Consider the following 26,268-nt stretch of genomic DNA (forward strand, 5'->3'; position numbering starts at 1 on the left):
CTGAAGCTTCTTGGATGAGAAGCAAAATGGCGTCAAGGAAAATCAAAGTCCAATTGCCTTTTGAAAAAGCACCTTTGGCACAATCATGACTTGGATGACTGAGAATCTCCATAATACATTACTTATTAGTAGTAATTGATATTTATTTTCTCTCTCTTTCTCTGTATTTAATACAATTCATATGGCCACCTATCTTACAAAGTGACTCTGAATGTCCTACAGAAATTAAAGACCAAACATAAAACCAATGAGCCCAAAGTTGGAATAGTAATCTCCAGTCACGAAGGAATGCATTATAACTAGCAGGGCTCACTTAACCTCCAGATCCCTGGAGAAAACAGCCAGGTCTTCAGAGTGTTCCAAAAAGCTAACAAGATCAAGGCTGTTCCACAGGGCAAGTACTGAGAAGGCACAACTTGTGTCCAACAAGATGACACTCTTGGTGGAAGGGACCATTAAATATTACTTATGTAATGATAAAACATTTAATATTGCATTTATTTATTCATTACATTTTTATGCCACACATCTGCCCTACAAAGTCACTCTTATATAGCTATTTGTACAATGACCAACTGTTATGAAACGTTTTAGAATCACCCTTGCAGATACATGCCTTCTGCCATAATGTAGATGACCATCTTTTTTTCACCAAGGCTAGGATAAATCTGTGTTGTTATTCCACAGGCCTGCTGCCCCATGAATGCAGCCAAACTGCAAAGCTACTTCTGTAGCAAAAGATTTCCTTTGTTAAAAAGAAGCAAAAAAATGCTTGGTTTAATTACTAACCCTTTGAAAGTTCTTAAAACTTAATTGTGTCCATGAAAGACTCTGAATCTTCCTTTTTATTTTTTGCTTTTCTTTAACCAGGCTATTAAAATCTGTCCATCACAATCCTCCTAAATTTGGAATCCAAGAAGATAAACTGAAACCATTTGAAAAATTGTTGTTAAAGTTAGAAAGTCAGTTATTGGATGGCATGATATTCCAGGTAGTATGATAAATATTATCTAATTTCCTTTATAAAGTATAAATGTGGTCTATAGAATCTATAGTGTAAAATTGTACAATACAGTATAATCTATAGTGTAAAATTGCCAAATGTTTTGATGATTTTAATTTGTATGCTTCTATTTCTTTTTTTGAATTGTACACTTAATGTTCTGGCATGTTAGGTGTCAAAATGTTAGGTGCAGCCAGAATTTAGTTTGTTGTTGGTGAGATGTTTGGAACTTTTGTTCAGAAACTTTGTTTCCACTTGTTTTTAAAACTTCCTTCAATTTCAAGGGCAGGGTATTGGGGTTTAGTCCTGACAGGGCTCAAGGTTGGTAAAATGAGGACCCAGATTGTTGAGAGCAATATGCTGACTCTGAAATCAGACAACTCTCCATGGACAACTCGCCACAGGACAATTCAACAATTCAATTTAATTTTTGTCATTTCACATTTCATTTTGTCCCTCCCTTGGCATCCTTCCTTTAATGATTCTATTCCACCATCTCTTTGATATGTGTAACTCTTGTCCTGTGGTGAGTTGGCCATGGTGAATTATCCTAAACCCTGCTTACTCTGTAAACTGCCCAGGGTATGCTGTAAAGCATTGCAGGGCGGTATGTAAGACTTAAGTGCTACTGCTATTGGAAACCACAAATTGAAAGAGTGGTTGAACATCATATAGATTACAGTAATTTCTGACTGCTTTTACTTGGTAAGAAGGAAGCAAAGTAAAAAAATAAATGGGCTGTGGGTCCTATAAATACTGCTGGTTTTCAATTCATAAATGTATCCATTTAATCTAACAAATGTAAAAAATAAAAGTCGTCAACTAACAATCCCTATAAATAAATGTTAGTATTCTTAAATTTCCAGTAAAACGTTTATTTCAATAGAACACAGCAAGAATAACATGCTTTGATTTGTTTTTAATGAAGTTTTGAATATGATTGTTTTCTCATTAATACTAATACTGTAAACTGCTTTTATTTCTCTTTACTCAGGCTTGTATAGAACAGCAATTTGATTCTCTCAATGGAGGCGTGTCAGTGTCAAAGAACAGCATATTTGCTGAAGAGTTTGCACATAGTATTCGCACAATTTTTGCAAATGTTGAAGCTAAACTCGGTAATGCAGAATAGAACCTTTTTATATTAATATTAAGATTGTATATTTTTTGCAAATTTCAAAATCTAATTTTTGTGCATGTTTGTTTAAGGTGAACCTTCTGAAATTGACCAGAGAGATAAGTATGTTGGAATTTGTGGCCTCTTTGTACTACATTTCCAGATTTTTCGGACTATAGACAAGAAATTTTACAAATCGTTACTGGACATTTGCAAAAAGGTGACTATTTTACTGCTTGTAACTTTTATCCAACTTAGAATTTCATAACCAACATAAAATTAGATAAGATGCTTGCGAATAAGTTTGTAATAATCAGAATTAAATATATGATCATATTCAGTCTTTTTTATAATTCCAACAAATACTGTTGCTGCTCTTTACTAGAATGAAAGCTTGATTAGTGAACCTCAATACAAAAACCTTTGCATACATCGGTTCAAATCTCTAACAATTTACATCATTTTATCAAACAATAGATGCAATGTCATAGTGCAAATGAAATATCATTTCATAAACGATATAAATTGGCACTGTGATATACTTTTTTATTCACATACTTTCATAAATAATAGATACCCTTCCCTCAAATTGTGTATAAGAACTAGGTTTCATGATATTGTCATAACTTGCATAAGAGATTTGCAAAACAAATTTTATATCCAACTACAGTTAAAGAAACTGCCAAAATCGTATTTTCAGGTCTATAGTGCTTAGAATGTTTGGTAAAGGATGGAGTGCAGGTTTTGGTATAATGCTATTGTGTAGAATGGCTACTATAGTAGTTCGACAATAAGTATTATCAAATTAGTAGTTTAATCATCTGTATAACAAATTTCTATGCATTTCAGTGAGAGCTGTTATTTATTCATGTATGGCTTAGCTCCTCATTCACAAAAATATATAGACATATAAATAGTCTTTAGTATGGGATGTTATCAAATCTCTTTTTCATTTATCTTCTAAAAATTGTCTACTGTTTCTATGTCCATGTTTCTTCTGCAAATATTGTACAGGCTCAAGACTGTTTTTAAATGCTAAGGAAATAACATTGGGGAATGAAGTGGTGTTATATAGTATGAGACTGTGATCAGATGTATTTCTTTTTTTATATCTTGGAATGCTTAGCAGAGCTTCAACAATGCAAGTAAACTTAGAACATTTCTATAATTGTAAGATTTGTGTAGTAAAAGAATGGTTTGTTAAGGGTCTTGGAATACATTTGTTATTTTTTCCCTCTCTTTTGCCTAAAAATTTCTGCTAATACTATAGGTGCCAGCTATCACACTAACAGCTAATGTCATTTGGTTTGCGGACAACTTTTTGATTCAGAAGATGCCAGCTGTTTCCAAGCTTCTGGACAAAAAAAGTTTCCATACAATTAAACTACAGAGAGAAAGCTTTTTACAGCAAAAGGCTCAGTTGCTCACAAAGTAAGTTTGGGGATTGAATACTTATTTTTTCTTCCCTACAGGTTTCTGTTTTTTTCCTAGTAAGTTTGGCACTTGATAACAAACTATTGTTTCTGAATTCAGACACCATTTCAAATCAGTGTTTAGCCTTCTAAATCTTAATATGGTATTGGAATGATTAAGAAACTATTATTAATTTTCTTTTTAGAGAGATGCAGTCTTATTATGTATTTGTGAGCTCCTGGATGATGAAAATAGAATCTCTCTTGTCAAGGGAACAAAGGCTGGATAAGTTTGCTGAAGATCTCAGCAACAGATGCAATGTTTTTATACAGGTATGTATATGCTTAGTTTAAAAAAAATGATTAGAAAATACTGTATACACAGTATACAATCATTCATATTATACAATCTCCCATTCTTATGAACAAATTGGTTAAAAGTTATGAATGGATTTTATTGGAGTCATTGACTGACACAAAATATATTATTACAAATAGAATTATAAATCTCAAGATTTTTTTTAAAAAAAACTATAAAATGAGAACACTGGAAAGAAGAGCAAAAGGTAGAATATTTACTTGGTATTAAAAGGAAAAACAAAAACCCTGATCAATTAACTTGATAAAATAATATATCTGTAAATAAGTAAATTGCCTTAAGAAACACAATGTGTAGGCACCAAAATATGTTTTAATATATCATTATTTTAACTATATTACTAAAATTTTAAAATTTGAAGCATTAATTAAGACCTATTGATTGATATATTTAAAATTTAAAAATATAACCATAAAACAATGTTATCATTAATTCAAAACAATATTATCATTGATTTCAGAATTGGACTCCTATATAAACAGTCCCTATGGTGATATCCTAATATAGTTGTAAAGGTCTCAGGACAAGCTCCATTTTAGCTAACTTCTGTAAAGCCAACATGGTTGGGACTATTCTAATCCTTGGTGGAAAACTTTCATAAAACAGAGGCCATGGGGAGAAGTACTTTGGCTTTGCTACTTTTGCTTTATGGAAACTATGAACCATTTTCCCAAATGGTTTGCAATAGGATTGATTTTGCTGAAGGAGGTGATTATGGAGCTATCTTTACACCAAGCCACATAGGAATATATAGGTTACAATCTACACTTTTAAATTGCACCTAGAAACTTACTGGGCACTTTTGGAATGATATGCTTATTAGCCATGGAATTTCTATTAACTCTAGTTTCTGAGTGGCCTTTAATGGGCAGCTGTACATAGAGTATGATGCCATAATCCAGTGGTGTGGCGATGAGTGCTTGAATTTCTGTTGTGAAATTTTCCTTCTCTATCTAAGGCCATAATCAGTGCATTAGCAAAGCTGACCAAAGACTCTCCTGGATAAGGTCTTTATTAGCCCATGTAGCAATAACTATCAGTTCAGAAGGATGTCCAAGTCACAGAACTGCTCTTATAGGGGCTATGCCATGTCTTCAAGTGACAACAGTGGAGCTAGTAGAGAATCTTAGTGAACAAATAGCAAATTTGGCCTGTTTCTTCCTAATCATATTTTTTCTATGCTAGAACTGTTGTTGATGTAATTTTATGATTGGAAGGCATCATATACTTAGGCTGCCACTGGTTGTTGTTAATTGCTGAATTTTAATCTTTGTACATTGCCCAGAGTCACTTGGTTGCGTGATGGGCGGACATATAAATTGTTTAAATAAATAAATGATTGACTTCTATAAGTGGCTTTATGTAAATGTTAAAAAAGTAGGTGGGGAGAGGATTGATCTCTTGACATTCCATATGTAACTGCCTGCTGAGGGTTAGGATGGAACCACTGGAGCACAGGGCTCCGATCTCTAATTCATGCAAATTCTCTAGAACAATACTATGGACACTGGTAGTTTCAAGGGGTCTCAATCCTGATGAAAAGGGCTGGATGGTCTGTTTACTATAGAGCAGTGTTTCCCAAACTTGACAATTTTAAGGCATGTGGACTTCAACTCCCAGAATTCCACAGCCAGCATTGCTGGCTGTGGAATTCTGGGAGTTGAAGTCCTCATGCCTTAAAATTGTCAAGTTTGGGAAACACTGCTATAGAGTGTTCTGTAGTTGTCTTTTCTTCATTACCTCACTAACAGTTCCTAAAAAGGGAACGTTGGAGATGGAGCAATGATTGTGTGAAACAGTAACATTTAAGGAAGACTTCTTAAGGCGATGGCGCCTTCAAGATCACAAGAAATACTTCCTCTCAAAACAAGATAGTGTCCACCTCCAGAAAAGCCAGGTGTCTGAATCAATTTCTTCAGTATTCATAGGACAGAAGATATCTCATTGAATATGGAAAGACATTATACCAATCGCTATCTTATCCACAAAGAGTCAAGATACTGGCAAATGCAGCCATTTTTAGAAACCTAAATTTATAATGATATAAGGAAAATGTAATTGATTCATTTTCTCATTTTTTAGGGCTTTCTCTATGCTTACAGCCTTAGAAACATAATCACAACTACAATGAATCTGCACATGTCAATGCAGAAGCCAATGACTAAAACTTCAGTTAAAGCATTGTGCAGGCTTGTGGAACTACTCAAAGTAAGTCGAGATATTTATATATCTTCACTGACACAAATATCAACAATGGTTCTTTAATAACATTTTAGGATAAATTATGCACATCTAATTGATGAGATAGGTTGAAACTGGACAATAAGCTGTTTAATATGGTCCTTCAGAATGCACAAGCATATGAATCTAGCATCTGTCTGTACTTTTTAAAGCAGCTGCATCCTTTCATGGGATTATATCTTCTAAAGATGCTCTACAGATGCTTTCAAGAGTTGCAAACAGCTATTATATTCACAATCTGAAGTAATATTTTGTAAGTGAAACATAGTTGCATGTTTTGTTATCTTTGCTGCATTCTTTTATCGTAGTAAAACAGTATCTTTTAACTCTAGAAGATGGCTAAAATATGATACCAGAATCCAAAATCATGCAAAGGTTTAACTAATTACTCTTGTGTCAGCAGTGTTTAACCCATTCATGACACATGGGGCACACATAAAAATATATAGTTATCTAAAAATCAGCATAGTCTTTGTAATATTACCATAGTTTATGGTTTGTTAATATAACAAGGATGATTCTTTCAAATGTTCATACTATGTTAGAAATCATATACTTAGACTTTGATTTGAAAGAATCATATTTCATTTTAATTAAATTTGTTTTAAATTTGAACTTTTGTATGCAGATAAGACAATGAGTGTGAGAATTGATTAATTTATTGATTTAAAGCACTGCAGAATTTGATATTAACTTTTGTTTTTATTTTTGTGCTCTGAAATTTGCACAACTTCAGGCAATAGAATATACTTTTTACAGAAGAAGTATGATTATTGCTGATTCAGTCACACATATAATCCAGTATCTTCAGCATCAAGCTCTCAATGCCATTGCTGTAGCTAAGGTAGGAAAGCAATTTTAATCAGCATTTACATTTTGCAGTTAAGCTCAGTGATTATAAAGACTAAACAAGCTGCTGTTTGAATAAAATTATAAGGAACTTCAGAGTCACAAGAATAAATCCTGACATTATTTATGCTCAGATTTGGGTATGAAAATGCTAAATAAGGGATCCTTTGGTTTGCTAGTATGTAAATTTTAATTATTGAGTTAATTTGTTTTGGCTTTAAATCTGGTTTAGTTTGGAATTTTAAAAAATAAATATATTTGTCAGTCTTTGAAATAAAGTTTACTGGTTGATGATGACTTAACTAATCCCAAAATGCTGGTTTTCTCTGCCCTTTCCCCTTATTCTTATCTTTATCATCTAAAGAAAAGAGTAGTTTCTGACAAAAAGTACAGTGAACAGCGCCTTGATGTACTTTCTGCTCTTGTGCTGGTTGAAAACACCCTCAATGGCCCTAGCACAAAACAAAGGAGACTCATAGTTTCTCTTGCCCTCAGTGTGGGCACACAAATGGTAAGTGTAACACTTCCTTATCAGCTCTTATACATATTTATAAGAATAATAGAAGGGATTTTGTGGTTAATGACTGATGCAAATATTAATTTGATAGCAACCACTGATGCAACTGATAACTTGTCTCTCTGTTTTTTTCTAGAAAACATTTAAAGATGAAGAACTCCTTCCTCTTCAAGTAGTTATGAAAAAGTTGGCCTTAATCAGTGAACTTAGAGAACGGTAAATAAAGCTATAAAATGATAAAGTCCTACATCCTGAGATACCCGAGATGGTAGAGGGTTCATCAGATAATGATGCTTTGCTGTAGACTGGATGATATATTTTCAATATAAAATTGAGCTTTAAAAACAAGTCAGTATCCCTAAGGATGTATGCTTATTTAGAAATTGAGTTTTGTCTCTTATGATTATGAAGATAGATTCTAAAATGCATTCTGAAAATATATGGCTGTTTGAAATTAGTTCTATATGAATTGTGAATATTTATTTTCTCAGTAACTAATTTTTCTATTCTAGAGTCCAATCACAGTGTGACTGTTGCTTTTTGTACTGGCACAGAACAATATTTCCAATTTATCTGGATGATGTCTATGAAAATGCAGTAGATGCTGCAAGGTTACATGTAAGTAAAACATTAGATCTGAAATAGCCAGGAAATTTACAAAGAGGTTGTATAGGTAGACCTTGATTTATGACCACAATTGAGCCCCAAATTTCTGTTGCTAAGCAAGGCAGTTTTTAAGTGAATCATGTGGTTACGAGAATCGGGTTCCTCCCACTGACTTGTTGGAAGCTGGCTGGGAAGGTTACAAATGGTGAACACAGTCCCAGAACAGTGAAACTGCTATACATACATGCCAGTTGCCAAATTTTGAACATGTGACTGTGGGAAGCTGCAATGATCATCAGTGTGAAAACCCCATCATAAGTCACTTTTCTCAATGCCTTTGTAACTTGGAATGATCCCTAAACAAATGGTTGTAAGTCAAGAACTACCTGTAATTGTAATGTCAATTCAAGTTTGCTAATTGATTAGAACAAGTCCATTCTACAAATTTTTAAATATAGTAATGTGAAATACAATTTATTCTAGTGTGAACAATTAAAAGAGGAAAAAGAAAGGAGACCAAACAATGCATTTATTTCCTGAATCATGGTTTAGTAGAGAACAGTTTATATGAAATTGGGACTTGAGGCTGAATTCGATAATGTTTAGGATTGAGTAAATTGGGTTTACTCATCCTCTCGTGCAAAGCCGTGACAAAATTTTCAGTAACTTTCATTCCATTTTTATAAAGAGTGCATTATTTCTCAACCTTGGCAACTTTAAGATGCACTATTTATAAAAATAATTGAATAATTTGCGTTTGCTTTTTAGTGTTTATGAATATTTATATTTGTCTGCATTCTGTATTAAATTTGATTTTTTTCAGTATATGTTTAGAGCATTGCGGGATTGTGTACCAGCGATGATGCACTCAAGGCATTTGGAATCCTGCGAAATACTCCTAGAAAGCTATGACAGAGAAATCATGGATGTTTTCAATAAGGTTAGAGTTCATGTATTGTATTTACTCTGAATTACACCTGTATAAGGAGCGTGTATTAAAAAGCTATTAAAGATTAACAGGAGTCTACATAAAGGTAAATATATAGTGGTCTAGTAACTGTAGGTATAAGTAGGCTAGTGAATAACATCATGTAATTTATTGTAGACCTGTAGAAAAATGTCTTACTGCATTAGAATTGAAATGTTAAATATATTTATTAAGTAGTTTAATATTAAATTTCTAATTTAATATTTCAAGTGATAATCAATCTCAATATATACAAATAATTTCAAGTTGTTAAAGTACAGCTTCTCAATTGAAGGATAAATAAAAATGTATTTATTTGGTTCTTTTTTAGCTATTTCTCATTATTGTTTTCATTTAGAGAAGAGATTATTTAGTTGTAGCTATATCATTTTTTTTAATGAAAGCATTCATTTTCCTTTTTGTTGTCCATCCTCTACCTTCTCTCTCTTTGACTTTAGGATGGAACTTGTGATGGACAATTAATGGATATAATTTATTCTTATAGTTTAAATAAAATATTCATAGATGACTGATAATTATTTGTTAGTGACCAATAATTAGGCTGTAGGGAACGTGGCAGAAAATATTGTATCTTAGATATTTTTAGTATTTGCTATATTTAATATATTTATGGCTTAGATCATTATTTAAAAACCAAAAGGTATTGGGACACTCAAGAGAAACTGTCTTACATCTTATAATGAGCCTGCACATAACTAGCAAGGCTGCAATTTTTATAGAAATTAAAAATAGAATAAAGTGAATAGTTTTTCAGATGAAAAATACTGGCCACAGCCAAGTGCTCATTTCCACTTCCAGTTCCTTGTGAAAGGCATAATCTTGTGTTGCTCTATGGAATTCTTATGTATTAACAAATATGCTGTGAAGATAAAGATATGCCATCCTCTGAAAATAATATTGATTAACATTTTTGTTTTGAACAGCACCTTCTAGACAAGTTATGCAAAGAAATTGAAAAGGATTTGCGCCTGTCAGTACACACGCACTTAAAATTAGATGACCGAAATCCATTCAAAGTTGGAATGAAGGATCTTGCTCACTTCTTCTCTTTAAACCCAATTCGCTTTTTTAATCGGTTCATAGATATCAAAGGTAGACATTTATTTATCTTTTTTTTTTTTTACTTAAACTGCACGATTTTGGGCAGTTTATTTGTCATTGTTGTTACAGTTCTAAAACTCAACTACTTAGTTTGTTTTCAGTTTTTATGCTAACTGCAACTTGGGAAATTATGTTTAAGAGGCATTTCCTCTGCTATTTAATGCTGAAATGAAATATCTGCAATAAGGTTTTTCAGATATTAATTGGGCAAAGTTACTTTCCCCCTCTTTTTTACAGCTCATGTGACTCATTACCTAGACAAGACTTTTTACAATCTAACTACAGTAGCTCTGCATGACTGGGCCACCTACAGTGAAATGAGGAATTTAGCAACTCAGCACTATGGTTTAAGTATGGCAGAAGCACATCTTCCAAGCCAGACTTTAGAACAGGTACAAAATGTATATACAGATCTTTGTATTTTTTAAAAGTTATTCAGAAGTTTGCAGCATTCACTGATTTATTTATTTATATTATTAAATGTATATGCTGCCTGTCTCACTATCCAAAGCGACTCTGAGTGGCTTACAATACAGGAAAAATATAAATATGAAAACAATTACAAACATAAAAATAATTTAAAATGCAAGAGTTAAATACAGGCTAAAAAAATGTCAAGGGCTTGAGCAGAGTGGGACTGGTGTCTTTTCTATCACCCAGTAATTAATATTTATTTTTCCAAAATCCAGTGGCTTTTATAATCAAATAAGATTATACAGATTGCTCCTGCTTTTCTGCTATATATTAGGGAACAGGCAATTAGATAGGATTTCCTCTTGCTGAATAGTCTCTTGTATAAAAAGAAATATATTTTATTTATTTATATTTCATACTTCTCAACCGCCCATCTCCCTCAGAGTTGTCCTGAGTTTATATGCTACAGAGATGCAATAGAGTTGCATGGGCCTTTGGATATGTCGTGTTTTTATTATTTTGGAGGTGGTATTCTTACTATGATTTGCTTATAAATTGTTCTTAAAAGATGAAATTAAATATCAGTTCCCCAAATAAGTGAATACATTTTCTAGCCTAAAATGAACTTCCTTCTACACTTAGATTTTTTCACTCTATTTAAATATTATTTATTTGTATGCCTTCTATTCCCAAAATTAACAACATTAAAGTAAGAAACAGAAAACATACCAAATTCCAATTTCCAACCACAACCTGCATTCCTTCTGTGCTAGATGAAACAAACAAATTTCAGTTGCTTTCCTAAAACTGAAAAGGGAAGGAGCAGACCAGATCTCCACAGGGAGAGAATTCCAAAGAATGGGGAAAGCAATTAAAAATGCCCTCTTCCAAAATCCCGTTGGATTTTGGACAATATCTGGAAAGAATTGTTCCTATTTGATTGGATTGGATGGCCAGATGAATATGTTTCTCAGATAATTTTATTTGGATTTTAAATTGCCTCTTCTTGTTTCAGGGCTTGGATGTTCTAGAAATTATGAGAAATATTCATGTCTTTGTATCCCGATACTTGTACAATCTCAATAATCAGGTGAGGGAAAGGTTATAACTTATTAACTGATTTCCTTTTGCTGACTGTTAAAATTATATAACAACTGTGTCATTGCAGATCTTCATTGAAAGAATCAGCAATAATAAACATTTGAATACCATAAATATAAGGCACATAGCTAATTCAATTCGAACACATGGCACAGGAATAATGAACACAACAGTAAGTATTGCTATGTGATTTAGCAATTGATGATCTCTTTGCTAAGTGTCTAATAACACAGAGCACGTTTTAGTCATAATAGAAAAATTATTCCTTTTGAAATAAGGCGTGAAGTATTTATTTATTTATTAGATTTATTTGCCACCCCTGTTGCCTTGAGGCGACTCTGGGCGGTTTATATTAAAAGCAATAAAACATAAAAAACAAATATTTCTGATAACAGTAAAAAATACAATTAAAAGAAGGGGAGGGAGGAAACAGGATGTGTGGGAGGAGAGGAATCCATTAGCCACCAGTGTGATATTCCCCCCCGTTGGGGACTGAAGCCAACTGGCAGAGCCAGGTCTTCAAGCCCTTATGAAAAATCAGAAGGATGGAAGCAGATCCAAAGGATAGGAGCCATGGCAGAAAAGGTTCTTCTCCTGAGCCCCACAGCTGGGATCCCTGGACCAATGGGAGCCACAACATACCCCTTCTGCTGCCATGGCCAGTTCCATTTGGGTGAGACAATTCTTTCAGTAACCTGGACCCATGCCATGTAGGGCTTTAAATGTGATAACTTAACTCCTTCAATTGTACCTGGAAGCAAACCGAAAGTCATTGCAGTTTACAGAACATCAGTGTAACATGGGCCACTCTAGGGGCCCCAAGAACTGCCTGTGTTGCTGCACTCTGCAACACTTGTAGCTTCCAAATGCTCTTCAAGGGTAGCCCTATGTAAAGCACATTACAGTAATCGAAGTGTGAGATGACCAGGGGTTGAGTGATTGTGTGCAGGTACTCCCAATCCAGGAAAGGGTGCAATTGACGCACAACATGAAGTGCAAAAGCTGTTTTAACCATGACACCTGCTCTTCGAACAGGAGTTGTGAGTCCAGAGAACCCCCAAGTTGTGGACTGGGTCAGCCTGGGGTAATGCAACCACATCCAGAACTAAGTATGTTAAAAGTCCCAGATCTTGAAGCTCCATGCACCCAAAGCCATTTGGTCTTGCTAGAATTCAGCCGAAGCCTGTTGTTCCCCATCCAGGGCCTCTACAGCTTCCAGGCATCACAGTAGAGTAGCGACAGCATCACCTGGATCACCAGGGGTGGAGATATAAAGTTTAGTATCATCAGCATACTCACGATACTCAACCAATTTCTGCCCAGTGGACATTCAGAGTGGTCACTACTTTGGTATCTTTAGTTAAAAGGATTCTAATTAGTAGAAACAGGACAAATTATCTGAAATACCTATTTTTGTTCAATGTACCTTAAGTCTTAAGCTATTACACTTGGTTTTACAACTACCAGTGTGTTGCCTACCAATTTAACTAGTGCACCAGCAGGAACAGATTGTTTGTCTCCACAAGTACAACTTTTAATATGCTAGTTAAAATCCTTTCTTCTTCATCATGTGACTATTAATTCCAAATAGGGGTGACCTTTGCAGTTTGTTTTCACAAATAATTTTGGATATAATAATAGTAGTAAAGTTGGAAGGGACCTTGGAGGTCATCTAGTCCAACCCCCTGCTCGGGCAGGAAACCCTACACCATTTCGGACAAATGGCTGTCCAGTCTCTTCTTAAAAACTTCCAGTGTTGGAGCATTTACTGCTTCTGGAGGATATAAATAGCTCCGAGTCACAAAACTTATTCATTTCTGCAGAAGTGTGGAATTGTAAACAAGGTTAACATTTGAGTCTCAGATCTATTTATATATTATTACTGCAAACAGAACACTGCTTTTGCATTGCATCAAGAAAGATAGTGGTATTAATGATATCACCTTCCTATTCCACATAGTATGTACATGCTGATGTAATGGTGTAACATCTAGGAGTAGTGAACGTGTTTGAGTGCTAACATACTTCACCTTTAATAGCACCCAACTATTCAGTAAGCAAGTACTTTAACATTGGAATGAACAGGTATACTTCTTTTATCAATAGGGATAGGATTTTTTAAAATTGTGTTTGTTTTATATTTTTTAGGTAAATTTCACATACCAATTTTTGAGAAAGAAATTTTACATCTTTAGTCAATTTATGTATGATGAGCACATCAAATCCAGACTAATCAAAGATATACGATTCTTTAGGGAAATTAAGGATCAAAATGATCATAAGGTATGTTACAAGCCTTTATATTCATGGTTCTCTTTGGAGAAAGTGTTAACTTAAATTCATTGAGAATACAATCCTTTATTTGCTTATTTGAAAATAAGGCCCATATAACTGAATTAGATTTATTTTGCAGATAACTTTTAGGATAATTGTTGTAATAGTTTGTATCTAACTAAGCCAAGAATAAACAAATTTGGGGGACCAGTGGGCACAATACTGTATGGTTAGAAAATGGCTGCCATGAGAGGGCTTTTATAGTATCAAATACTGCTGAAAGCATTGTGACCAGTTACAAGATAGCAATTTACCAAAAGATACTAGTAAGGCAAGGAATATGATGGGTGCCAAGAAAGGTATTTGAGGACATTGTATTGTTTATCCCCGAGATTACCAATCACAATGAATTTAATGATCATGATTATTAATAACAAGGCTAAAGAAATTTCAAAGTGCTTCTTTGAAATAATTACATCTCTCTGTGTGTATGTATATTAGTGTGTGTGTGTGTGTATATATATATAATTTAGACACTAGTTCTGTCTCTTTAATGACTCAATAATAGTAGTCCTCAGTTAATGACCACTCATTCAGTGAGTGTTCAAAGTAGACAGTATCTATGATTTGCCCTCAAAGGTCCTGATATCCCAGCACCCCTGCAGTCAAGTGATTGTTATCAAGAGAATTGGCAACTGTCTCAAACGTATGACAGTTGCAGCATCCCATGGCCAGCAAAGTCAATGGGGAAGCTGTCAAGGAAGGTCACGAGTTGCTCCTATAAGTCTTTCCCACTCCTGATGCTTTTTCTGCTAAGGAGCCTGCATTAGCCACCTGTGTGACCTCCTGCCCCTAGCAGAAGCTATTCCCCACCAGGCCACACTTGTACCATATCACAGTAGCCACTTATTCGCCACCAGCTTGCTTGTGAACTATCTGTGACACACATGACTTTCTGCCACCTTCCCATCTTAATTTTTCTTGTTCAAAGGAAGCGGTGAGTAGGTCCTTGCTTAACAGCCCACCGTTTTTGTTTAATGACTGGAACCAGGGAATACTGGGATTAATGTTGCTAAGTGATGTTGCACTTTATGACAACATTGCTTAGCGAGGGAAAGCTTAGGTCAGTAATATTATTCCTGAATAACAAAGGATTGTAGTTCTATATTTAAAAAAAACACAGTGAAAATGTTTTGTAAATAAAGGATAATGTACTTGTTACAAGATTGAACTAATCTTCATTATAAAATATATATGTCTCCTTTTTTAGGAGTATAGAAATTAATAAAGTAAAAGAAATATGCATCAATACATGGGAAATTCAAAGAGGCTTGATATCATTTTTCATAAATAATAGTTGTTGGTAATGTATTATCAAAATTTTTCTAGTACCCATTTGAGAGAGCAGAGAAATTCAATCGGGGGATCAGAAAACTTGGGATTACACCAGATGGACAAAGTTATCTTGACCAATTCAGGCAACTAATAAGCCAGATAGGTATGAACATAATTTCTCTTGTCATTTTTTTAAAAGCAATAAAAAAGGGTGTATGGACTTCAGCTCCCAGAATTCCCTAGCAGGCCTTCCAGGAGTTGAAATCCATATATCTTAAAGTTGCTAAGGTTGAAAAACACTAATGTTGTCAAGATTGAATCGCTATATTGGCTTCTAGCTTCTATTGCAAGAAGTCAAGTATGGCAGGGAATCTGCCAGCACCAAAAGAAGTGTCTATATCATTATGCTGAAATGTCTGGCCTGTGGAGATCTCTATCATAAATAAATCAAATCAGTTTTTCCCTCCAGTCCCTTGATATTATGATTATACTGTTATATATCTCTAAGCAGAAGATGGGAAAAATAGGCAGAGCTGGCTTTCTAATATCCTAGTCTTTGCACAACATAACTTCTATCCATGTATTTTCTAATTTATGATGTCTGCTTATGCTGGGATAGACGATTGCTACCCTCTAGCTACTGTAGTTTATTATAAAATTCCCTAGCATGAATAAAAGTTAGGAATTTTCTGTCCAAACATTGGAGCAACGTGGGGCAACTTTCTTTTGAATTAGAAAATTTTGTTGTTCAGTCACTACGTCGTATCCAACTCTTCACAACCCAATCTACCATAGCATGCCAGGTTGCTCCTGTGCTCCACTGTCTCTTGGAGTTTGCTCAAATTCATCTTCATTGCATCGATGACACTAACCATCTCATCCTTTTGTCCCCTTCTCCTTTTGCCTTCAACCTTTCCCAACATCAGGGTCTTTTCCAAAAAGTCTTCTCATCTCATTTGGTAGCCAAAATATTTGAGCTTCAGTTTCAGTATCTGTCCTTCCAAAAAACAGTCAGGGTTGATTTCCTTTAGGATTGATTGAATTGATCATATGGCAGTCCAAGGGACTCTCAATAGTCTTCTCCAATGAGGCATTTTGAAAACATCAATTCTTTGGCACTCAGTTTTCTTTATAGTCCAACTCTCACAGTTGAATTGGAAATAATACTATTTCATTGTACTAAAGCAGTGGTTCTCAACCTTTCTAATGCCGCGACCCCATAATACAGTTCCCCATGTTGTGGTGACCCCCAACCACTTATACATCACCGGGTGCCAGGGACGTGGCCAAAGAAAAGGGGGAAAAATGGCGGACAGCCTTGTTTGGCGACCCCCGTGAAATGGTCGTTCGACCCCAAATGGGGTCCCGACCCACAGGTTGAGAACCACTGTACTAAAGAAAGTAAATTCTATTAGATATGCCCAGCCATGTTTATTTAGGACAGTGTTTCTCAACCTTGACAATTTTAAGGCATGTGGACTTCAACTCCCAGAATTCCACAGCCAGCAATGCTGCCTGTGGAATTCTGGGAGATGAAGTCCACATGCCTTAAAATTGTCAAGGTTGAGAAACACTGATTTAGGAAATGATAAAATTCATCTGCTAGTATTCCAATTAGTTGTATTTGTTACTATAATATAAATTCAGACACTACTATCTTTGTTTGAAGGGAACGCTATGGGCTATGTACGAATGATAAGATCTGGTGGACTTCACTGCTGTAGCAGTGCAATTAGGTAGGAACCAATACTTTTTGTCTTGTCTGTCCATGTTGTTGTACATTTTTTTCAGATTTAATTTTTTAATTTTTTAATTAATGTTTTAATTTTTAATTAATGTTTTAATTTTTCTCTTTGCAATTAGCATATATTGCAGTGGTCCTTCAGATGTGTTTCTTCTGTTTCAATATATTATACATCTGTTTAGTAAATTTAAAATCACATACTCATTAAATTTTAAATAATTTGACAATTCATACTTGTAAAAATGTTACAGTAATATAGCAAGTATGGATTTCATTACAGGTGTAAATAATACAATGAGTATAGGATGTTAAAAGAATATTTAATGATGGTAAATATAGAAATTTTGTTATAAGATGTCAACACTTTTGTGACTTAATACCTGAAAACTCGCATAATGTGTTGTCTAGAAGTTATGCCTTCTTGTTGATTTAGAATAAGTTACAAAAAATACTTTTTGAGAGCAAAGCAATGTTGTTTGCTAATAAAGCATGAACTACCTTGAAGTAAGGTGAGAATAGAAACACAGCCTGTAGAATAGAAAATTTATGTTCATTCATATACATATACCTAAATAATGTCTAATTATATGAAAACCTAACAAAACTTGTAGATTTGTTCCTGACCTTGAAGATATTGTCAATTTTGAAGAACTTGTGAAAGAAGAAAGTCTGTCAGAAGAAACACAACAGGCAGCTAGGTAATTGTAATGCAAGTATAAAAATATTCTACTAATATTTGCACTGTTCTTTTTGAAACAACTTTCAATAAAATAATATTTTGAACTCCATTCATAGCTATTCATTACAAAGGTCTATGGCAGGGGTAGGCAACCCAAAACACTCAAAGAGCCACTTGAACCCGTTTCCCACCAAAAACAAAACACCGGGAGCCGCAAAACCCTTTTAATATCTAAAATGAAGATAACACTGCATATATCCTTTTTTATCTTTATTATAGGTGTGTGTGTGTGTGTGTGTGTGTGTGTGTGTGTGTGAGAGAGAGAGAGAGAGAGAGAGAGAGAGAGAGTTTGTGTATGTGTGTGTGTGTATATATATACACACACACACACACATTAAAAATAAAAGTAAAAATATGACTCTGGGAATATCCATACTATTAAAACAATGATCACCGAGATAATGCTTTAAGAGAATAAAATTACATACACACACAGGTAAAAAAAGGATATATGCAGTGTTATCTTCATTTTAGATGTCAAAAGGGTCTCTCTCTCTCTGTCTCTCTCCCTCCCTCCCTCTCTGCCCTTGGTCTGCCACTCCTCTTCCCCCACTCTCTTTCTTTCTCTCTCTTTCCTCTCTCTCTCCCCCTCCCTCTCTCTCTCTCTTTCTCTCTCTCTCTTTCTCCCCCCCCCATCTGCTGCTCACCTGGCAAGCTTCAAGTTGTTCTCCAACAATCTCAGGGGTAGGCAACCTCGTCTCTTTTATGACTCATGGACTTCAACTCCCAGAATTCCTGAGTCAGCCTAGCTGGGCTAACTAGCTCTCTCCTGCCCTTCCTGCTTCCTGCTGAGACGCAGCAAAGGGAGGAGCTCCGCCCAGAAAGCTTTTCAGCTCCTCGGAGAACAATGTGAGTGCACTCTCTTTTACACATATACACACACAAAACACACACACACACACACACACACACACACAAAACACACACACAGAGAGAGAGAGAGAGAGAGAGAGAGAGAGAGAGAGAGAAGCAGGGAAGCGCAATTGCCTCTCTCTGTCTCTGTCTCTCTCTGCAAAGGCAGAGGAGGCTGGGAGCCACAGGGGAAGGCTCAAAGAGCCGCAGGTTGCCGACCTGTGGTCTATGGGAACCAGTTCAGAGGCATCTGTTGGAGAGAGTTATTTTTGTCTTGTTTATGGCTTCTCAAAGGCATCAGTTTAATGACAAGGGGGAATGTGATGTTGAAGCAGAAAAGGTCTTGATCTGATACAGTGGGGTGCTTCTCATATTTTTCTGTTTCTATTACAAGGTTATTCATTTATTTTTTCATTGGCAAAATTCCAAGTAAAGTTCACTGAATGCTCAGGATGCAAGTTATTGATATTTTTTATTCTGTCATTAGTTTTATAGTCTACCTTTCCTCCAGAAGCTTAAAATAGTGTATATAATACTCCCAACCATTTGACTTTCGCCACCATCCGATTGCTAGATTTCATTGTTTTGATATGTCCTTTGACAAAACTCTATGGAGGATTTTATTTCCCAGTTCTTCCATACCATTATTTTAAATATCTCGTAATGTTGTTAAACTTACTGTTTAAATCTTTGCATGGAAAAAATAAGACACCCCCCCCCACTGCCTACATTAAAGTAGGTGGCTTACAGTTTGACCTTATATAGATGTAAGCGATTACTAAAATCTGTCCCAAATACTCTGTTGTCAAGCTGATATTTATATACTGCATGATTTTTTAAAAAATTATAGTAATTTTATTTAAATTGCTTAGTGACAAAAGAATTCATAATAATCTCTTCCTTTTAGCAAGTTGGGGATATCTACTTGTTTTTAGTATGTGTGCTTAGTGCATGTTTTTCCTTTGCACTCTGTATTGTAAATACATGATGGAAGATTGTTCTCACTGATTATGGGGCTTTGATTTTAATTTATTTCCAACAGCTGTATTTAGCATGATAAGTTTTACAAAACTGGCAAGCTGGCTCCCAGAAGTATTGAATAATGCTCAGATTCCATTTATCCTTTTAAGTCAAGAGTGTCCAATCTTGGCAACTTTGAGACCTGTGGACTTCAACTCGCAAAATTCTCCAATCAGCCATGCTGGCTTTTTTTTAAAAAAATAGGAAAATGTTATTAAATGTTTTCTGTGGTCTCAAAAAGAGACAAACTCTAATTTAAGATAGCAAAGAGATGGTTTAAGTACTTCTTTAAAATGGTGCTAAAGATCATCATGAAACAAGTAGCTTTAATTTCTGTATGTAATTATTATGAAAAGAATAGGTCATCCCCAAACAATATAGGACCAGAACATTTGTCCTCTAGACCAGTGGTTCTTAACCTTTTTGAAAGAATCGCCCACTTGAGCCAATGAGAAAGTTGTCATCGCCCCCCTCCCCCAACATAACCTCTCAATCACAACATAGGAAATAATTCTTCAATTTATGCAAACACTTTTTTATTTTCTTTAATATTGTCATATCGATGCAAATAATTTATTTCCAGTCTTTTTCCCATATCTCAACTGTTTGAAAAATTTTGGTGCCACCGTCACTTTATTCCCAAACTTCATGATACATGTATTTCATTATTATCTTATTTATTCAAGACACTTAAATGTAATGACCACTGAAAATAAAATTCAATTGCAAGAAAGTGAAATGCCCGAAAAGAAAAACAGTAACATTTAATGATTGAATTACAAGTGAAATTTCAGACGCAAAAATAAATATAAAAAGGGTAGAGGCTGCTGTGCAACGCGCATGAAGATAAGCGATGTGTATTCACATATGTACGGCGTTCTGTACTGAAGCTAGCTGGAGGAACATTTGAAAACACAATTCAATCCACTAATTGAGTGATCTGATGTTTTTGTATGACAGATATGCAGCGATTCACTGTACGAAAAAGTCTCAAAAATGTCCCCCAAACTTTTTGCTCCATCGCCCCCATTTTGCCCCCTTTTCGTCCCTTCGCTCCCACGTCACCCCTTTTTGTTCCATCGCCCCCCTGAAAAACAAAATCGCCCCCTGGGGGGCGATATCACCCAGGTTAAGAACCACTGCTCTAGACCAAGGGTAGGCAACCTTGGCTCTTTTATGACTCATGGACTTCAACTCCCAGAATTCCTGAGCCAGCATGGCTCAGCCTGGAAACCTCTCCCTTTCCCCTCAGCATGGCTGGCTCAGGAATTCTGGGAGTTGAAATCCACAAGTCATAAAAGATAAAGTGACCAACTTTTTTACAACAAAAAGAGGACACGAATAAATTGAAGAAAAAAATATCGTAAATAAAAGAAACATTGTATTTATTGCAACAATAATACAGAATATATATATATATTTATCATATTATATATACTATAATATGATAAATGCATAATAAAAACCATTTGTAACAATAACATTTTATATTTTAATTACGCTTACATGCCTATTAATTATTTAAATGAGTACTTTTCCATTGAATGAATATTTTTTGTCAATGTATCATCTTCTAACAATATATTGGAAATATCTGAACAAGAAATATCCTTCATATTGAATTTTACGGCAAGTGCTGCAGCTAGAGTATCAACATCCAATCTCGATTTCTCACTTGTCCAAAAATCTACATGGCTGGATTGCGCGGGGGTGGGCGGTGGAGGCAAGTGTGGTGAGCCAGGTGCTCCAGGACAGCCATGTAGGTGCGCAGGGTGAATTGGTGGCAGCACAGGTCAGCACTGCATAGACCACTAGCTGGCGCAGCCCATGGAAGGTCAACTGTCCGCTACGCCCCCGCCCATAGCCGCCCCGCCAGCACCGCTGCCCTGCCTAGAGAGCCAGCCCCGTGGCTCGCAAAGCACCAGCCGAGCCAACTCCGGCCTTGCAGCCACCCCCCAGCAATACCGCCCACCCTGCGCATCCCCGTAGAGCTGGCCCCGTGGCTTGCAAAGGCAAAGCACCAGCTGCCCTGGCTCCGGCCCTGCAGCTGCCCCCCAGCTGCCCCCCAGCACCACTACCCACCCTGCGCATCCCCATAGAGCCGGCCCCGCGGCTCGCAAAGCACCAGCCGCACTGGCTCCGGCCCTGGAGCCACCCCCAGCTGCCCCCCAGCACCACCGCCTACCCTGTGCATCCCTGTGTAGAACCGAACAGGGAAGATCAAGAGAAACTTACCGCTCCAGTCTCCTCCAGCTATCTGCGGAACTAAGTAGGAGATGGTGTAATTGGTTAGGAGTGAGGGGTGCAAAGTTCCTGCAACTTGCACGTGCAAAGTTTGCCGCCCGGATGTTTTGGTGCGCTCAGCAGCAATTCCTATTGGCTTTCGAAAGCCAATAGGGGGAGTAGCACAGCTCAGGCAAAAGTTGAAAAAAAACATCAAAAAAAAGTCCCGGAACGCCTTCTGAGCATTCTATGAGGGAAAAAAAGCCCTGCAGATAAGTGTTCAAATATAGAAAAAGAGGACATTTAGGAGGACATTTTCGAGGGAGGACAGAACTCACAAAAGGAGGACTGTCCTCCCAAAAGGAGGACGGTATATGGAAAAGGAGGACACTTAGGAGGACACTTTTTGAGGGAGGACAGAACTCAAAAAAGGAGGACTGTCCTCCCAAAAGGAGGATGGTTGGTCACCTTATAAAAAGAGCCAAGGTTGCCTACCCCTGCTCTAGACCAGGGTTTTCAACTGGTGGCATACCACTTGTGGTACATTAATGAGTGGCAGGTGGTATGCAGCCCTGCCTAGCCAAGTGTACTGGGGGAGGGAAAGAGCCAGCACAGGCAAGGACTTGCAGTGAGAGAGTCCTCTGGAGCTGCAAAGGCCCCAGGCTCACTTTTGGTTCACCCTCCCCCATGAGAAAGGAGGGGGGGGCTGGAGACAGGAGAGCCTATAAAAGGAGGCAGTTTGGGCAGGAGAAGGAGAGAAAAAAAAGCAGCAGCCTTGGGAAGAGGCAGAGTCAGCTGCACTGAAGGGGAAGAAGGAGGGGGAGGGTGGGGGAGAGGAGATCAAGCAGGCTGGCCATGAGCCGATCTACAACTGCTGTGGCAGCCACCTGTGCTTGCAGCAGCAAACAGACAAGAAATGCAGCGGGGGAGGGGTCGCCCTCCAAGAGGAATGAAAAAAGGCAGCAATGGCTGGAGGTGAGGCACAGAGGAGGGAAGGAGATGGAGAGTGGAAGGATTCTTATGTGCTTTTGTGACTTTGAATTTCTGGGATTTGTGCAATGAGGGCTTTGTGTTCTTAAAGAGTGTTTGGCAATTTCTATTTGGCTGATGTCTCGTGTTAGCTTCTATTGCTCTGCTGTTGTTAGCTGTAAGTTTTGCTGCAGGGGATTTTGACGTATTTTTCTCCTGAATGGATTTTGCCTGTAGCATTCCTTTACTTATGAATGGAGCCATTTGGGAGGTTACCTTAGCCGACTTTTTCTTCCTTAAGTGCCGCTGCGCTCCTTACTTTCCTTTCTAGCCAGTAGCTAATTCTTAAAAGGGAATGTGCCTTTTTAAGCAGCTTGTCTTTTCTGTCTCTGGAGGCCTTTCCTTGTTTGATCAATATATAGAAGAGGGAAAATATGGGGGGGGGGTTTCAAATTCTTTCTTCAGAAGGAGATGGGAACGAGAAAAAGGGAGGCAAGGAAGGGAGGGAGGAAAGGAAGTCTTGCCTTAGCACTTGGCCACCAGCAGCTCTGTCATTGACTTTGCTTGTCAAAAGGTTGCAGAAGGGGATCACATGACCATGGAACACTGTGACCATTATAAATATGAATCAGTTGCCAAGCATCCAAATATAAATCACATGAACCTGGGCATGCTGCAATGGTCATAAGTGTGAAAAATGGTCATAAGTCATTTCAGTGCAATTTCAACTTTGAACAGGATTTTTTTTTTTTTTTTGATCATCAAGTTTTTGACACGTTGCTAGATGGTACTTGAATATTGCCATATCCTAAAAGTGGTACAATCGGTAAAAAAGTTGAAAAGCCCTGCTCTAGACTGTTGCTATATTTCTCCTTTACAGGCAGCTGGATTCTGTACTTAGCGATCTCACCTGCAGCTCTGCAGAAGGTACAGAGTATTTCAAAATGCTTGTGGATGTCTTTGCTCCTGAATTCCGCAGTCCAAAGAACATGCATCTACGCAACTTTTATATCATTGTTCCCCCGCTGGTTAGTATTTGCAGTATTATTCACCTTCTTAGATAACAAAAGTGATATTTAATTATTTATTTACTTAAATAAATTTATATCCCATTGCAATCTTGAAAGATAACAATATACAGTCATAATGAAAGCATCCTCAATCAACTTAAAGATAGGAAAGTGATCAGAAATGTAAAATGTACCTATATTGAAATCTTTAGTATTTGGGGGTGGAGGGAAACTCCATTTACAGATAATTAAACCTACCAACATAGAAGACATCTCACTGGAAGTGTCCAGTGAAAGAGCATGTTGTGCTTTACAGAGCTAAGTTTTGGGTTTGGGTTTTTTTTTTATGATCCTGCAGTCCCTTACTTTGGGGTGAGGTTGGGGTGTTTACTGGTCGGATGCCCTTCCTGATGTCTATGCGGAGTTCGTGCCCACAGAGGGAAATATCTGCCACTACTTAGGCTTGAACTCCTCCTGATTATGAGGCGAGAGCTCCACCTCTAAGCTACCATGCTGCTCAGGGTTTTGGATAATTATTTGAGGCCAAATAGCTAACTGCACTTTCTATTGGTCTGATTCTTAATACTGAGACAATAACCTTACAAAAAATTGCATTTAAAACTATATTTCTTCTTCACTTAAGTCATTTTTGAGAACTAAAAGTGACCTAAAGAATATCTCTGAGATGCGATCTGAAATAATGTGTACAAGTGGCGTAACCAGTGTGGCATTCTTTAAGTTTCTGGTTTGGTTTTATTATTTTGGAATTACTAAATTGGGGTAATTATTTGGGCAACCTCATGCAATCCCTGGTCTCTTCTTTTTAGGCACTCAATTTTATAGAACACTCAATCAGTTGCAAAGAGAAACTGAACAAGAAGAACAAAATTGGTGCAGCTTTTACTGATGATGGCTTTGCTATGGGTAAGTGCAAGAGCAGTACAGGTAGTCCTTGACTTAAGATCACATCTGAGCCTAAAATTTCTGCTGTTAAGTGAGATTTGCCCCATATTACGACCTTTCTTTCCACTGCAGTTGATTAACTAGTAACCCAGATGTTAAGGGGATCTGACTTTCCCATTGACTTTGCTTGTCAGAAGATTGCCGAAGGTGATCACATGACCTTGGAACACAGCAACAATCATAAGTACGAGTCAGTTGCCAAGTGTCTGAATTTTGATCACATGATCATGGGGAAGATGCAATGGTCGTAATTCTGAAAAACAACCATAAGTCATTTTTTTCAGTGCCGTTGTAACTTTGAACAGTCACTAAATGAACTGTTGAGTCAAGGACTACTTGTATTCCTCCTTTTTCCTTCTAACCATTTGAAAATATATAGGAGTAGAATTGCTTTATTTACTCAATAATATTTTTATTGAGTGACTGAGTAATTATTTACTCAGTGATCAGCAACTGTGAATTGGGAAGGGGAAATCACCTTATATTTGCTGAAATCAAAGAGGCAAAAACTTTTTCATCCCTCTCCAGGTTTTTTCCCCCACTTTGTCTGTCCTGGCTCAGCTTACTTCTTTCCCTCCTTTTAATAGAGCTCTCCCTCTTTCTGACTCCTTTTCTGTCCTGTCTTTGTGTTAAAGTTTTTTTTGGGATGTGTATACATTTGCCTGTTTTTTGTGTAAATTGATTAAATACCCTTTTTAATTGTAATCTGTATTTTTTTAATCTGTAATCTGTAAATTGTAAATTAAATACTCTAATTATAAACTGTATTTTATAAATGTAATTTTATCGGTATTTCAGGATAAGTGCATTCTAATAATTTTTATTACAATGTTATCATTTTGTTTTATATTTTAAATTTTATTTTTCAAGTTATAATTATTTGTGTTATGCTGGCCTTTGATCAAAATAAAAATAAATCAAGAATAAATTTAGGCCAATTTAAAACAAACCGTGCAAAATCTGTTATTATTTTTTAATTGGGAGTGGGGTGGGAATATCCATATCTTTCAGGTGTGGCTTACATTTTGAAACTCCTGGACCAGTACCAAGAATTTGATTCCCTTCATTGGTTCCAGTCAGTACGGGAGAAATATGTGAAAGAAATCAGAGCGTTATCAAAGCAGCAGAATGTCCAGTCAGCTAGTCAAGATGAGAAGTTGCTACAGACCATGAATCTTACTCATAAGCGACTGGAAGTTTGTTTGCAGGTATTTTAAATCATTAAATTACAGTCTCAAATGACTTTTAAATATCAAATAGGTATATGCACACTGAAAGATAGGATCTCCTAAAAATTTCATTAATTTAGTACTAATAATACAATAATTTTTTAAAATACTCAAAAAACACCCATAGGTTTTTGCTGGAAGGCAGTTTTGGTGAATCGCTAATGTTTAATCCTGACCTGGGC

At 36.4% G+C, this 26,268-nt stretch overlaps 1 protein-coding gene across 1 annotated transcript in view; it reads left to right on the plus strand.

Annotated features, from left to right (window-relative positions):
- WASHC4 (WASH complex subunit 4) overlaps positions 1-26,268 on the plus strand; it is a 41,619-nt gene that overhangs the window by 10,704 nt on the left and 4,647 nt on the right. Inside the window, exons 10-31 of the mRNA XM_039338224.1 lie at positions 871-991; positions 1,998-2,121; positions 2,213-2,340; positions 3,391-3,551; positions 3,739-3,865; positions 5,994-6,119; positions 6,889-6,996; positions 7,366-7,512; positions 7,655-7,734; positions 8,031-8,136; positions 8,948-9,064; positions 10,036-10,204; positions 10,451-10,605; positions 11,643-11,717; positions 11,796-11,900; positions 13,877-14,011; positions 15,392-15,500; positions 17,007-17,073; positions 17,693-17,779; positions 23,765-23,912; positions 24,722-24,818; positions 25,869-26,065. Of these exons, the coding sequence (XP_039194158.1) occupies positions 871-991; positions 1,998-2,121; positions 2,213-2,340; positions 3,391-3,551; positions 3,739-3,865; positions 5,994-6,119; positions 6,889-6,996; positions 7,366-7,512; positions 7,655-7,734; positions 8,031-8,136; positions 8,948-9,064; positions 10,036-10,204; positions 10,451-10,605; positions 11,643-11,717; positions 11,796-11,900; positions 13,877-14,011; positions 15,392-15,500; positions 17,007-17,073; positions 17,693-17,779; positions 23,765-23,912; positions 24,722-24,818; positions 25,869-26,065 (2,689 nt within the window). The remainder of the gene's footprint in view (positions 1-870; positions 992-1,997; positions 2,122-2,212; positions 2,341-3,390; positions 3,552-3,738; positions 3,866-5,993; positions 6,120-6,888; positions 6,997-7,365; positions 7,513-7,654; positions 7,735-8,030; positions 8,137-8,947; positions 9,065-10,035; positions 10,205-10,450; positions 10,606-11,642; positions 11,718-11,795; positions 11,901-13,876; positions 14,012-15,391; positions 15,501-17,006; positions 17,074-17,692; positions 17,780-23,764; positions 23,913-24,721; positions 24,819-25,868; positions 26,066-26,268) is intronic.

Source organism: Crotalus tigris, unplaced genomic scaffold (assembly GCF_016545835.1).
Source record: "Crotalus tigris isolate CLP2741 ecotype Arizona unplaced genomic scaffold, ASM1654583v1 scf7180000017694.5664430, whole genome shotgun sequence".
Classification (NCBI taxonomy): Eukaryota; Metazoa; Chordata; class Lepidosauria; order Squamata; family Viperidae; genus Crotalus; species Crotalus tigris.